The sequence below is a fragment of the Salvia splendens genome, chromosome 22 (assembly GCF_004379255.2).
Source record: "Salvia splendens isolate huo1 chromosome 22, SspV2, whole genome shotgun sequence".
Taxonomy (NCBI): domain Eukaryota; kingdom Viridiplantae; phylum Streptophyta; class Magnoliopsida; order Lamiales; family Lamiaceae; genus Salvia; species Salvia splendens.
Window position 1 is genome coordinate 1,421,644 of NC_056053.1, and position 14,957 is coordinate 1,436,600.

At 38.9% G+C, this 14,957-nt stretch overlaps 2 protein-coding genes and 1 long non-coding RNA gene across 4 annotated transcripts; 2 read left to right on the forward strand and 1 right to left on the reverse strand.

Moving 5' to 3' along the window:
- Window positions 1-3,328: 3,328 nt before the first annotated feature.
- On the reverse strand, window positions 3,329-4,002 carry LOC121786504. The gene is made up of 2 exons (XR_006047209.1): window positions 3,921-4,002; window positions 3,329-3,737 (listed from the first exon to the last, which is right to left on the reverse strand). It is a non-coding gene; the product is annotated as an uncharacterized LOC121786504 (long non-coding RNA).
- Window positions 4,003-4,775: 773 nt separating this feature from the next.
- LOC121785950 (beta-amyrin 28-monooxygenase-like) lies at window positions 4,776-7,107 on the forward strand. Its single transcript, XM_042184443.1, has 3 exons — window positions 4,776-5,735; window positions 5,820-6,007; window positions 6,542-7,107. The coding sequence occupies exons 1-3, from the start codon at window positions 4,778-4,780 to the stop codon at window positions 6,845-6,847; spliced, it is 1,452 nt and encodes a 483-aa protein (XP_042040377.1). The 5' UTR covers window positions 4,776-4,777; the 3' UTR covers window positions 6,848-7,107.
- A 6,921-nt stretch (window positions 7,108-14,028) lies between these two features.
- Window positions 14,029-14,906, forward strand: LOC121787316. 2 transcript variants are annotated; one of them, XR_006047336.1, is made up of 2 exons: window positions 14,029-14,518; window positions 14,601-14,906. XR_006047336.1 is itself a non-coding variant. In XM_042186012.1 (2 exons), exons 1-2 carry the CDS (start codon window positions 14,146-14,148, stop codon window positions 14,799-14,801), a joined length of 579 nt encoding a protein of 192 aa, XP_042041946.1. In that variant the 5' UTR covers window positions 14,029-14,145; the 3' UTR covers window positions 14,802-14,906. The 2 variants fall into 2 exon arrangements, 1 of the variants encoding a protein (XP_042041946.1); XM_042186012.1 differs by having other exon boundaries at window positions 14,596-14,906.
- Window positions 14,907-14,957: the final 51 nt, after the last annotated feature.

The window sequence follows — 14,957 nt, forward strand, 5'->3', positions numbered from 1 at the left end:
GAGAAACAACGAAGTAAGCCGAGCAGAAAAGCTGGGCAAGCTCGAACCCACATGGGAAGGTCCGTATCGGGTGTCAGAAGTCCTCGGCAAAGGGTCTTACAAATTGGCTCACATGTCAGGAGAACAGGTACCCCGAGCATGGCACATTTCCAACCTCAAGAAGTTTCATTTGTAAGAGACAGTCCGGTCAGTCAGTCTTGAGTCCTGTCCGGTCAATGTGCTTTATTTGGTTTGCTTGATCTTTGTTTCTCTATGTGCTTTTTATTTGCCTCTATGCGTTTTGTCTATGTGTTTTGTCTGTCTCTGTGCGTGTCGTCTCTTACAAATGTTACTGAGGTATCTTGTTCTTCGAAGGCTGATCCCCTTCTTAGAACATATACAAGCACACGATTGTGAGTCAAAGCTTCTACAGAAGATACAAGACCACAATTCAGCTTAAACAAGCAGTTCGTCTGAAACGAGCTGCAACAAGCCCACGATTGTGAGTCAAAGCTTCTACAGAAGATACAAGACCACAATTCAGCTTAAACAAGCAGTTCGTCTGAAACGAGCTGCAATAAGCCAACGATTGCGAAGTCCAAGCTTCTACAGAAGATACAAGACCACAATTCGGCTTAAGAATCAAGCACTTCGTCTGAAACGAACTGCAACAAAAGTCTGATTCTCGCGATAAAACTTGCCTGAATTACGACTAGGGAAAGTCCGATCCACGCGATAAAACTCGCCGAATTAGGACAAGGGAAAGTCCGATCCCCAAATTAGGACAACGGAAAGTTCGATCCGAGCGATAAAACTCGCCAAATTAGGACACAAACCAAGTCCGGTCAAAGAAGAGTTCACTTCATCAGACCGAGGACAAACATCAACTTACCCCGTACCTTTATCCAGAATGCCGAAGTGATTCACTTCACTTTCCGGGGGGGGTAGTGATGGAGTACGTACTAAACAAGCCCAACAGCAGTAAAGCCCATCAGCCTAAAGCCCAAGAAAGAGTATCAGTTCGGCATGACTAAAGAGTATCAGTCCGGCACAACCAAAGAGTATCAGTCCGGCATGACTAAAGAGTTCAGTTCGGCACAACCAAAGAGTTCGGCCCCAGCCTACAGCTCGGTAAAAGCCAACCAATCAAACTCTGCTCTCAGGTCGGCATCAAGCTCTACTCTCAGATCGGCAAAAGCTGCTCGGCAATAATTCAGCAGTCCGGTCTCAGTATTCGACCGAACTAGGAGATAGTGAACTCATACAGGATTTCCACCTCCGCTACACCGACGATCTATTTAGTGGTGTCAAGCAGTCATTAACTCATGCAGGATAGTGGACCCATGCAAGGTCGCCACGACCTCCACGACATCCACTACCTAATAAATGCTGCATGCCACGATCTTGGTTCAATGTATAAATAGAACCTAGGTCAGATAGATAAGGATCTTCTGTTAACTTCTGTAAAGCTCTCTAGAGAGAAAATAGCAAATAGCAAGTCTGTATTGTTAGCTGTAGAAAACAGATCAAGCAATACAACTCTGCCCTCTTTTCTTCCCGTGGACGTAGATTTACCTCAGTAAATCGAACCACGTAAATCTCTGAGTTGATCTTCCTTTATTTTTACGAGCATTCATCATCATCAAAAATTCGCCGATTCATCAACATGTAATAATTTTGATGACGTGGGATGCATATAATTATTAGTTAGATAATCGCCCTCCTCATAAATTAACATGTCTATTACTCCATGTGGTCAAGTGGAGTGGGGGTCTTAAACTATCAAATTTAATTTGATATTTGTATAGAAATTATTAATTTTAGCCTCCCTTACTTAAATATTAATTTGTCTTAACAATTTTAAATATTTGACCTTGATTGTGTTGTGCATACCTGTAGTTACGAATTTTATTTGGCTAAGTAATTCAATTCACGTCCAACCATTTTCTTTTCTCCTTCGAGTTTGTGCATCGATCTCGTAATATTGTTCTCCATTTATAAAAGAAAGGGCGAATGATCGATTTTGTCACATCGTTTAGAGAATTTTCATGAAAACGTCACGCAAAAAGGTTTAGGTTTAGACCTAAAAAACGTTTGGGAAAGTAAAATATTGATAACGATAAGACAACCAAAATTACACGCCGATTGAGTAATCAACGTGTAATTTGGGTAATCAACATGTATATTCGATATTTTGATCGCTACATTTTTGCATGACATTTTATTTAAACAATGGGTATTTTAGTGAAAATGTCCCAAACGATGCCTTTACCCTAAAAAGTTAATTGGAATTGAAGAACCTAATTGAATAAAGAACTTTATTATAAATTATTGGAATTTATTTTCATAATCTATAAGTTGTTTATAAACTCATTTTGCCAAAACACTCTTCGGGGCCCAACCGACCTTGAATAGTGTAGTCAAAGTTGCGCACACAACAAATTTTTAAAAATTTGAACCAATTATTCTATATAACTATTTAGACAGACTGTTTTAAGCTATTTTTATTTCATTCATACCATCCTTTGATGACCAAGTCTACCAAAGTACTGCAATTGCCACCCCATTAATCTGCAACAATAATTGTTGCCTTTACATATAGTACAATAATAACACTAAACTTGGACTCATTCAAACCTTCTTTAATGTTTTTCACACTCCCAAAAGCAAATTAAAATATAATACTTCCCTTCATACGCGTAAAGTATAGTGTGCAAAGAAAATACATAAGCTTTAAAAAATATATTGCATGTGACACATATTTGAAGTGGAGCTAGGGGTCCATAAATATCTTAGATTAAGTGGGTTTCTGATGTTTAATTACAGTACATTTTAGGTTCTAAGATAAAGTTTAATATTGTCTGTAATTTTTCCAAGAAACTTGAATGTAAACTGAAATTTGAGTTTATATCTCAACCTAAATCTTAATATTTAGAATGCTCTATCAATTTAATAATACTCTAAACACTTTTTAGCGACATCATTTATTAAAAAGCATATGCGCCACATCGACAATATCTATCACGATGTAGTGAATATTCCGAAGCGAGATGATTATAAATAAAGTAAAGGCCAAAATTGGTCCTGAACATATGTCAATTTTACAATTTTGGTCATATATTTTATCTTTTGAATTTTTACATCCTAAACATTTCAATTTGGATCACAATTGGTCCTACACTAACTATTCCGTTACTTTTTTAACGGTCAACGGGTTTAATTCTGATTTTGACCAAATTAAGCTATTAATAATAATTTTTTATTATTTTAAAATTGAAACCTTATATTCTAAATATATGAAATGAATTTAAACGCGATTTGGGATTATCCCCCGTTTAGTCCCGGCACAAAGAGAATTGGATTGAATTGCACAAGTGACACCTAGTGACTCGACGATTGAATTGAATTGAATTGAATTGAATTGAATTGAATTTAGAGAGGATTCCTTCGCCGCCGCCGGCGACTTGACGGAAACTCAAGATTCCTCCCTGACCCACATCTACGTCCACCACCACGGCGCCACCTACTTCGACGGAGTCGAGCAGCAAGATCTGAAGAGCATTATTGGGTTCCAGGCTTTCTCCGCCAACTCGGCCTCCAACGTCGACGACTCGCCCTTCGCCGCGAAGAATCAGTCTCCGGTTGAGTCCGCCACCGAGTTGGCGCCCACTCTCACTCCCCCGCCGCCGCAGCTAATGGGTTGTCTCTCGACGTCAGCATTGACAAAAACAGCAACACCAATAAAGCTGTCGTGGCCGCTGATTCCAAAAAAATTGTCAATACATTTGGTCAGAGAACTTCGATTTACAGAGGTGGAGTAATCGAATTGAATTGCACAAGACGATTAGAATAAATAAAATGGAAAAAGAGAGAATTTTTCAAGCATGAAACTGGTGAATCAATTCAAGGGTGCGCAGCTTAGCCCGCAAAGGATCAAACACCTCCGGTGCCGCGTCGGCCTCATCCTCGAAGCTCTGCCGCCGGTGCTGCTCTGCCCAAGGCGAGAGGTCAGGTGGCGCTTGGGATGGAACCCTTCATTTCATATATTTAGAATAAAATAATTTAGAATATAAGATTCCAATTTCAAAACAATAAAAAATCGTAATTAACAACTTAATTTGGTCAAAAATCGGGATGCAAAAATTCAAAAGATAAAATATATGACAAAAATCGTAAAATAGACATATGTTCAGGACCAATTTTGACTTTTTACTCTTATAAATAATGCTAAATTTTATAACCTTTTAAATTACTCCCTCGTTCCATCATTGATCGTCTCAATTATTTTAAGTACTCCATCCGCCTATCATAAGGAATCCCATTTAAATGAAAAAAGATAGTGAAATATGAGGTCTACCTACCATTTATAATAAAAGTGAGCTGAGATTTCTAATTACGAACGGACTAATTAAATAGTAAACCGGAACTTCTAATAGCCCGTATTACTATTTACTACCTTTTGTAATATATCCCTTATTCTGTTAATTTTATCCCCTTCAAATTTTATTAAAAATATATAGCAGTAGCATCGACCATTTTCCATCCATTTTATATTACATTTTTTAAAATTGACGCCGGTCTAACTATGTCTATTATTAGTGAGAGGAGGGAGTAATTTTTTAAAGACAAAATAAAGGTTTATAGTACTTTTTTAATGATTTGCTCATTTGTTAAAAGTTTTATTTTGACTTTGAGTTGGAACACAACTCACCCAATCACCACAAACCACATATCACCCTCTCCCTATAAATACCACCCCAAACCCCCAAACCATTAATTTGAACACACAACAAAAAACATGGAGCTCTACTACGCCTCCCTCCTCTGCCTCTTCGTCTCCGCCGTCGTCCTCGCCCTCCACCTCCTCTTCTACAAGTCCAAACCCTCCTCTCCCTCCCTCCCCCCGGGCAAGACCGGCTGGCCCTTCCTCGGCGAGAGCCTCGAGTTCCTCTCCACCGGCTGGAAGGGCCACCCGGAGAAGTTCATCTTCGACCGCGTGGCCCGCTACTCCTCCCTCGTCTTCCGCACCCACCTCCTCGGCGCCCCCGCCGCCGTCCTCTGCGGCCCCTCCGGCAACAAGTTCCTCTTCTCCAATGAGAACAAGCTCGTCCAAGCCTGGTGGCCCTCCTCCGTCGACAAGATCTTCCCCAACGACAACACCTCAAACCAAACCTCCTCGAAAGAGGAAGCCATCAAAATGCGCCGAATGCTCCCCACCTTCTTCAAGCCGGAAGCCCTCCACCGCTACGTCGGAATCATGGACCAAGTCGCCCGCCGCCACTTCGCCGACGGATGGGAGAATCGCCAAAACGTCGTCGTTTTCCCTTTATCCAAAAACTACACGTTCTGGCTCGCCTGCCGCCTTTTTCTCTCTATTGAAGACCCCGCGCAGGTGGAGAGGTTCGCGGAGCCGTTTAATTTATTAGCGTCCGGGCTGATCTCGATCCCGATCGATCTGCCCGGGACGCCTTTCAATAAGGGGATCAAGGCGTCCGCTTATATAAGAAAGGAGCTCGTTGGTATTATAAAGCAGAGGAAGACGGACCTTAGCGACGGAAAAGCGTCGCCAACGCAGGATATTTTGTCGCATATGCTGACTACTAGCAATGAGGATGGGAAATTCATGCACGAGGCCGATATTGCGAATAAGATTCTCGGCTTGCTCATTGGCGGCCACGACACCGCTAGCTCGGCTTGTACTTTCGTCGTGAAGTACCTGGCCGAGCTTCCCGAGGTTTATGAGGGCGTGTACCGAGGTACGGAAATCGTGTTTTTGTGTAAAAAAAAAGAAATTGTTGGTGGATTTTTAGGTGGATTATTGGGGTTTTTTTTATTTGCAGAGCAAATGGAGATTGCGAAGACGAAGAAGGAGGGGGAGTTGTTGAATTGGGAGGATTTACAGAAGATGAAGTACTCGTGGAACGTTGCGTGTGAGGTGCTAAGACTGGCGCCGCCTCTTCAGGGCGCGTTCAGGGAGGCGCTTGCGGATTTCACGTTCAATGGTTTCTCCATTCCCAAGGGCTGGAAGGTAATTTCGTGACACAACACTTTGGACGTTAGATAATACTCCATCCGTCCCCGATTAAGAGTCATACTTTGACCGGACACAGGTTTTAAGAAATGTAAAGAAAAAGGTAGTGAAATGTGAGACCCACTTTTTTACATTGGTTTTATGATAAAATGTGAGTGAAGTGAGTTAGTCGAATGTGAGACCTAATTACCATTTATGGTAAAAATGAAGTGCGACTCTTAATTGGGGACGAACCGAAATGGAAAAGTGTGACTGGGATGGAGGGAGTAAAAACTTGTGCCGGACTGTCGCAAGAGACTGGGAGAATATCGGGATCCAAACCCTAATTTGAAAGCTTATAGTGGCATTTAATCATGTTTTGTGATATTATAAAAAGAGCACAAAATATGATTAATCTAAAAAAAATAACCACTTCAATTAAGTGGAAACATTTTTATGTAAGAATACATTGAAAATTGAAACATTAAATATGATTAATTAATCATTTCATTACAATTCATTTGTTTAATTTGTATACGTGAACTATTGCAGTTATACTGGAGTGCAAACTCAACGCACAAAAACTCAGACTTCTTCCCAGAGCCTGAGAAGTTCGACCCGTCGAGGTTCGAAGGATCGGGCCCCGCCCCATACACATTCGTGCCGTTTGGGGGTGGGCCGAGGATGTGCCCCGGGAAGGAGTATGCCCGATTGGAAATCCTAGTGTTCATGCACCACCTTGTCAAGAGATTCAAGTGGGAGAAAATGATTCCTGATGAGAAAATTGTGGTTGATCCAATGCCGATTCCGGCTAAGGGTCTTCCTATTCGACTCATCCCCCACATTTCTCAAAATTAATGAATATGATTTTCCTAAATAATAATAATAATAATATTTATACTATAGTATTCCATTATGAGGATGGCATGTCAATTATACATGTATATAGCTATAAACATCATGAGTTATTTGAATTAATCAGGGCCGAAGTAAGGGTCCTATCATGTTCTCTTTCTACATTTTTTTGATTTCGGTATAGTATTGGAGTGTTGATGTAATGATGTTTTGTTATTTGGATAAACAGGAAGTTTAAAAGGAAAATGTTGGTACGATTGCAAGTTGCAAGAGTGATTAATTTATTATATATTCACATCCTTTGGCGCTGTATTCTTTTGACTTGTGAACTTATAATAAACCCTCATAATACCTCAGCATTTTGTTTCTACAAGAGAGTCGGTGTAGTGTGTTTTCTATAGTATACCTTAGCATTTCATATGAACATAAAAGAAGATATAATTGAAAGTTTTAAAAAATGCTTGAATTAAAATCTATGCTATATCACAGCATTCCATATGAACATAAAAGAAAATATCATTGAAAATTTAAAAATAATGCTTGAATTGAAATCAAAGCCTAATAATGTAAAATAACAAGACTAATTATCAATTCTCTTTTTCAAGCGAAACAAAGAGCCGCCAATTAGCTTATGATAGTAGACGAATTTATTTGCATGATAATCATACACAAATGTGTACCACTCAATCTCGATAACAACAAAACTAGTCCTCCATCGAGAAATTATCCCAATCTTAGTGTCGGGCACATCTACGATCATAATACACTTTCAACTCAATTCGCTTCCCTCATATCTCAACTCATAAATATACACTAATTTATCAAGAAGTAAACTAGGCCGGAAATCAAAGAGCCAAAACAAGTGCTCATCTTTTTCCCAAATCGTACTATCCGAAAAATGAAATTTATCCGCGGGCAACATAATTTTCTTAAACACTTCATTCTTCATATCCAAGCTTAGTATCTCCGATTCAAATTCACTTTCTTCCACCAAACGCATCACTCTCCAGTGAGCAAAGTGGCCATCCAGGCACCTTGATTTTATAGGCCTAACCAATCCTAGATCATACTCAAAGGCCAAGTCCCTCCACGAATCTGTTCTTATTGAGTACACATAGGCGTGGAGACAGTCGTGCATATTGCAAAACGATAGCTGCACTACTTTGTAATCTTCATCGAAACCAACTGCAACTGAGCAGGGGATATTCTACACAAAGAGGTTGTAATAAGATGTGGGAGAACCTTGAATTGGCCTAGAAAAGGGTTGCATATGACTATGTGCTCACTCAGTTGGCTGGGCGAATGATCATATTGCCTAATTTTTGTTGAATGAAGTTTGCTGACTCATAATTGACAACTCAAGCTTATCGTGACTTAGTCTTTGTTAGTTTTTAGCATTCCTATTTCTTAGCTAGTATTTGGTTAGATAGTGTTCCTTATTGTTAGCTATTTTCAGTTAAGATATTTTGCACGTTGTGTTCTTAGAGAGCTTATAAATAGCACCTCATTTCAATGGAATAAATAAGTCACCTTGAGCCATCTTCTGATATACGTTTGCATACAAATATTTCTTTCTTTTGTGTTCTCTGCTCTTTAGTTCCAACATTTGTGGTATCAGAGCCAGGTTCTGTTACGATGGCTAGCAACGGGAGTTCAATGAGTGCTACACAACCACTCATACCAGTGTTCAAAGGAGAAGGCTACGAATACTGGAGTATCCGGATGCAGACACTACTGAAGTCTCAAGATCTATGAGACTTCGTAGAGCAGGGATATGCAGATCCCGACGAGGCGAACAGATTGCGGGAGACCAAGAAGAAACACTCGAAGGCGTTGGCGATCATCCAGCAAGCGGTGCACGACAGCTTCTTCTCCAGAATTGCAACGGTGACCACCTCGAAGCAAGCCTGGTCAACCTTGCAGAAAGAATTCAAAGGAGATTCAAAAGTCATCGTTGTGAGATTGCAATCACTTCGACGTGACTTTGAAACGCTGATCATGAAGAATGGAGAATCTGTGGCTGATTTTTTATCGAGGGCAATGGCAACAGTCAGTCAAATGCGATCTTGCGGAGATAAGATCACGTACCAGACCATCGTTGAGAAGGTGCTCAGAAGCTTTACTCCAAAGTTTGATCATGTTGTAGCTGCAATTGAAGAATCAAAGGACCTATCGATTTTTTCATTTGAAGAACTGATGGGATCTCTGCAAGCTCATGAGTCAAGGATTAACCGATCGTTTGAAAAGTCTGATGAAAAAGCTTTTCAAGTGAAAGGTGAATCCTCCAATCAGAAGGATTTCTCTACAGCAAGAGGACGAGGCAGAGGAGGTTTCCGAGGTCACGGGCGTGGCCAAGGTCGAGGTCGTGGCGGTCGATCTGATGCAAAGCAATCTTTTGGCGGACAGCAAGGCGACAAGAGCCATATTCAGTGTTATAATTGCGGCAAATACGAGCACGTGAAAGCAGATTGCTGGTCCAAGGAAAAACAAGCAAATTACGTCCAAAAAGAGACGAATGATAACAAGTTATTCATGGCGGTTGCAGACGTCGTGGATGTGCCGAATGATGTGTGGTTCGTGGATAGTGGTTGCTCAAATCACATATGTTCCAACAAGGAGATGTTCAAAGAGCTAGATGAATCTCGCAAGATTCAAGTCAGGCTAGGTGATGACAAATCTATTCAAGTTGAGGGGAAAGGTACTTTTGCAGTGAAGGATGGCCATGGTAACACCAAACTCATTTATGATGTCTATTTTATTCCAAACTTCGCACATAATTTATTGAGTGTTGGGCAATTGATATCTACTGGATATATGGTTGAGTTTGATGATCGTTTATGTCATCAAAGAAAAGAAATCTGGGCAAATCATTGCAAAGGTTTGCATGATGGAGAATAGAATGTTTCCGCTGTGAATGTCAAATGTGGAGAAATACGCTCTTGTTTCTGGCACACAAGAGGCGTCGAAGCTATGGCATCTACGATATGGGAATCTCAACACCAATGGATTAAAGCTTCTACGTGAGAAATGTATCGTTCAAGGGCTGCCTAAAATTGATATGAATAAAGACCGAGTTAAATTGTATACATCCATTACTCAACTTAGTAAAATGTATACATCCATTACTCAACTTAGTAAAATGAAACTCCTTACAAACATGTAAATACTACTAATATCTTTTCATAATGAAACTCCTTACAAATAAAATTACTTTTAAAGTTTCAATGACATCAACTTTCATCGGTTGTGTCTTATAAGTATTAATACAGTCAAAGTAACATTTTACGATAAAACTAATGCATAAAAATAAGACTCATTCCGTTAATTTTTCAACTAACTTTTGACGTCAACTTTCACCGATTGTGTTTTATACGATGAGTATTAATAAAGTCAAAGTAACATTTTACCATTAAACTAATACATAAAAATATGACTCATATTACGTTAATTTTTTCAACCCATTTTTGACGTCAACTTTCACCGGTTGTGTCTTATACGATGAGTATTAATAAAGTCAAGGTAACATTTCGACATAGTGCAAAGATCCGGAGTAAAGAGTAGGAGCAAAATTTTCTAAGAAATCCAAAAAAGCTTCCCGAAACCCAAATGAAAAGATCTTTTTAACAATGAGGAACAAAAAACCTACTGTAAGAACAGCCATATAACCTATATGGGAGTTTTTCCTTTCAGAGGAGATGACGGATATCTTTTTCTCCGGTTTTCCCTCATTGTCTGTGGCCTCAGATGATCAGATCTTTATAACAACGAGGAACAAAAAAGCTACTGCAAGAACACTCATATAACGAATATGGGAGTTTTTCCTTTCAGAGGAGATGTCGGATACCTTTCGCTCCAGTTTTGCCTCATTGTTTGCTGCCTCAACATTTGCGGCAGACAACTGAGTGCCCAGTTCAGCCAACTCCAACGACCCTTCTCCGGCAATGACCCTCACATTCTCCAGGACCCTGACGAGAAATGACGCTAGTCCGCTGCAATCTGGATGAGCATCTTGCCTACCGTTGCAATCTCGCTCAGAATTTGCAACCTCTCCTCCATAGTTTTCGTTAAAACCAATCGCCGGATGTGCGCATCACTCTTGATACCAACACGAACATGTTGTTCGAATTTCTCCGCGACCGTGAGAACTGCAAGAAAAATCAAAAGTTAAATTAACTGGAAACAAAAGTAGAACATGAATTTTCATCGAGATTCATTACGAATTATTCTCTCCGAGAAAGCCATTGTAAGGCTTCGTATGAACAACGCGGGTTATATGGTATCTCAGCATTCCCAAACTTAGAAAAATCTCCCGAAAAACATATGTTGGGAAAGGCTGTACATATTCGGCATTTGAGAGAGATGAAATGGCAAAATACAAAGACTTGCGAAATACCACATTCTATCTATTTTTCTCATTTAGTTCAATTTGTTGTTATTTACAAATTTGTTATATATAGTACTTCCTCCGTCCCATAATAGATGGCATAGTTGGAAAATTGCATGAGATTTTAAGAGATATAGTTGAAAAATGACACAAGATTTTAAGAGACATAGTTGGAAAATGGCACGAGATTTTAGGAGATATGGTTAGAAAAATGGCACGTGATTTTAGGAGACATAGTTGGAAAAATGGCATGGGATTTTAGGAGATATTATGTGTGTTAGGTGGAGAGAGAAAATAGTATATTTATTTTAATGTGAGAGAACTTTTTCCAGAAAATGAAATGTGACATATTTTGTGGAACAAACTAAAAAGGAAAGTGTGATATCTATTATGGGACAAGGGAAGTACTATATTTTTCAAAAAGGTGATAGAATTGTATGCATTTACTGGAGAAATATGTACTTGTACAATAATAATTGAACTATTCTTATTGAAGTTTTAAAATATCTATTCTAGGTATGTATTTTAATTTTAAGTGTAGGTTTATTATAAATAATATAATGTGTTAGTATATGTAGCACCCCGAAATTTTGCGACTTTTGTTTCTATTAATGTGGATGTTGAATGGAAATTTCCTTTATGGAATTTGATTTTCTATGGGTTTGAGTTAACGATGTGAAACTAATTGTTGATAGTTATGTGGAATAATATGATATGTTTTCCAATGTGTGAATTAAATTAAATGGGATAATGCATAATCATTTTAGCCATTTTATTTGAAATTTTCGGCCCTCCTATTTATTGGAAATAATACTTTCTTTCTTGGATTTAATTAATTGCTTTGGGATATTTATCCAAATTAAATCCAACCAAAGTATCCCTATGCTATTCTACATGATTTTCGACCCCTTGGCCATCCCTTGAGATTTTCGAAACCTCCTATTAATTAGGAGAAGGAATTATTTTTGTAGATTTAATTGGTGTCTTGTTTATCTCTTTCCTTGAATTAAAATCCAATTAGATCTTACCATATCTTGCCAAATCTCTCCATATCCTATTTTAATTAGGATTTGACTCTTTCCTTCTTTGAGACCTCATTATTTTCGCCCCTTATGCCTATTAATTACTTTGTGGGATTAATTTATTTGTTACCTATTTTGTGGGAGCCTTTTCCTACAAGAAATTACCAAATTTAAATCCTATTCCTATTTGATTTGAGGATTTAAGTATTTTTCCTTGATTTTTCCCATTATACACGCCTATTTTCCATTTAATGGTGGGATTTATTCATTGACCTCTATTTTATTCTTCCACAATTTTAATTGCTTTATTTAATTGTGGGATTTATCCTAGACTATAAATTAAAAGAACCATAACCCTAGCCCTCATATTTTCGCCTCCCTCTTCTCTCCTCCCACACGTTTTTCTCTCTCTTCCTCTCCTTCTCCACCAATCCTTCACCAATTCCTTGTTCTTGCATCATTGTGGAGTTGGAAATTCTAGATTCATCGAAGAATCGCATCATTCGTCATCCCTACCGATTGTTTTTGCAAGAGAAAGGTATGCTTTAATCATCTTTCTCATTCTTACCATTGAATCCATGTTTCTTGATCCCCTCATGCATATAGTGAGTGTAGAAATCATAGATCTAAAAATTAATCGGTTGGAAAGGATGTTTGCATGAGAAAGTATGTGTGTGTGCGTGTATGTATGTGTGTGTGTGAGTTTGTGGATGATTCATTGGTGAATGCTATGTGTAAATATGAGATTATGGTTGTGAGGTCGTTTTTGAAGCATGAATATGTGTGGAAAGTATGAAAAGGTATGTGTGGATGAATGATAGACAGACCCTAGTTTGTAAATGTTGGGCATGAAAACTGTGGTGTTCGGACAGTAGGTTCAGACTCGTGTTTTACCGACCAAACGATCTTATTTTGGCACGAATTTTTAACTGAGTGAAATTTTTGGTGTATTCTGTGTTGTGTCAAAATTTCAGCCTCTTTTGACCAAAGATGAGTTTTTAACGAATTTTTCAATTGAACTGCGCAGTCCTGCCATAATTTGTATTCTCGCCCAGTGAGTTTCGTTTTTGATTTGACCAACCTAAAGATGTGATTTTGGTGTGAAATTTTAACTGGATGAACTTTGATGTGTATACTATGTGGTTACCAAATTTCAGCTTCAAATGATATCGGATGGAATTTTAATGATTTTTACAAAACGGCTGCGCTGTTTTGCCAGATTTCTGTCTTGTTGAAATAACCCTTGTTGTCAAGTTTTGAATTATTTACCTGGTACATGTGTGATTAAGGAACGTATCCTATGATATGGTTATGTGTTATACGTCGATGCATGCTAAGGCATTCGTTTCGTTTATGTTGGTGAACGTTTGGGATGGACAGTATGAGAGAACGATGAAAGGAACGATAGGGCATGCATGATAAATGTATTGATGGGAAATCTGATTTTGTTATGGTGTTGATAAAGATTGTTGTGCGTGCGTGGGCACAAAGAACGAGGGTTGCACTAAAGTTGTGATTGTGTTGTATAAGCAAGCGAGGTGGGCTTTCTTTGCTAAAACTCTTTTACGTTTCAAAAATATAATTGTGGAGCTATAAGAGTGGTTTAAAGTGTTATGTCATGCCATGATTGTTTTGATGTTGAGATTGTTGTATGATGCCTAGTTCGTTTGAGCTTGCTCCGTTAGGCTATAGGGCTATGTATGAAACGAATTCGGGTCTGAGTAGGGCCGCAAACCCTATCAGGCTGTGTACGCAGGTGGGATCGGGAGCCATCCTTGCTAGTCGGCCGGTCTCGTGGGCAAATAGTGTGGCCACACTTTCGTCGCACTATGGTAAGAGGATGTGATTGATTGATTGATTGATGAGAAAGTGGGGAGATTGTTTTGTGATACTCGATGTTGGCGACATATCTGAAAGCAAAGGGTATTCATCTCCGGCGGAGTTCAAATTGTTTGAAGAACATCAGCTTCTTCTCCTTTGTCTTGTACGCTCAACTCCAACTTCCTAACTTGCTCGTCAGCGAGGATAACATAGTGGTCTTCTCCAATCTTATTGCATTTGAGATGTCGCCAGGCATGTATAATAAATTTAGCGTGTCATCTTACTTTAATTTCATGAAAACGTTGATCAACAATACTAATGATGTAAAGGTGCTGCGGGAGAAAGGCATATTACACGACGTGTTGGCAAGCAATGAAGAAGTGGTTGGAATGTTTAAAAGCATCAATACTTATGGATTCGCAATTAACACTTTATCTTTTTTATGTGGTGAGACAAGGATTGATAATGTTTAAAAGCATCAATACTTATGGATTCGCAATTAACACTTTTATCTTTTTTATGAGGTGAGACAAGGATTGATGAGTACTGCAACAGCAAAGCCAAGACATGGATGGCCGACCTCACCAATACCAATACCAATACCAATACCAATACCAATACCAATACCAATTTTCGGAGCCAATGGGCTGCTATAGCTCTTCTAGTTGCCACATTTCTGCTTTGCCTCACTTCTCTACAAACTTACTACACAATCAATCCACACAATTAAACAATGCCACTCGATTCTATCTTCTTTATGTACGTATTTTAGGTTACTGTTTGTAATACTCCCTCCATCCCCAATAATTAACCTAACAACTTTGCTTTCCCACCATCGTTTATGTTTGGCATGATGTTTATGTTTCGTGATATGTATTTGCCTAAT

Bases quoted from the DNA above. Each gene is read 5' to 3' on its own strand.
- LOC121785950 (XM_042184443.1), top strand. From the start codon at position 4,778: ATGGAGCTCTACTACGCCTCCCTCCTCTGCCTCTTCGTCTCCGCCGTC. The intron at 5,736-5,819 runs GTACGGAAATCG...TTTTATTTGCAG, and splicing joins TTATGAGGGCGTGTACCGAG to AGCAAATGGAGATTGCGAAG. The intron at 6,008-6,541 runs GTAATTTCGTGA...GAACTATTGCAG, and splicing joins CCATTCCCAAGGGCTGGAAG to TTATACTGGAGTGCAAACTC.
- LOC121787316 (XM_042186012.1), top strand. From the start codon at position 14,146: ATGTTGGCGACATATCTGAAAGCAAAGGGTATTCATCTCCGGCGGAGT. The intron at 14,519-14,595 runs GTGAGACAAGGA...CTTTTTTATGAG, and splicing joins CACTTTATCTTTTTTATGTG to GTGAGACAAGGATTGATGAG.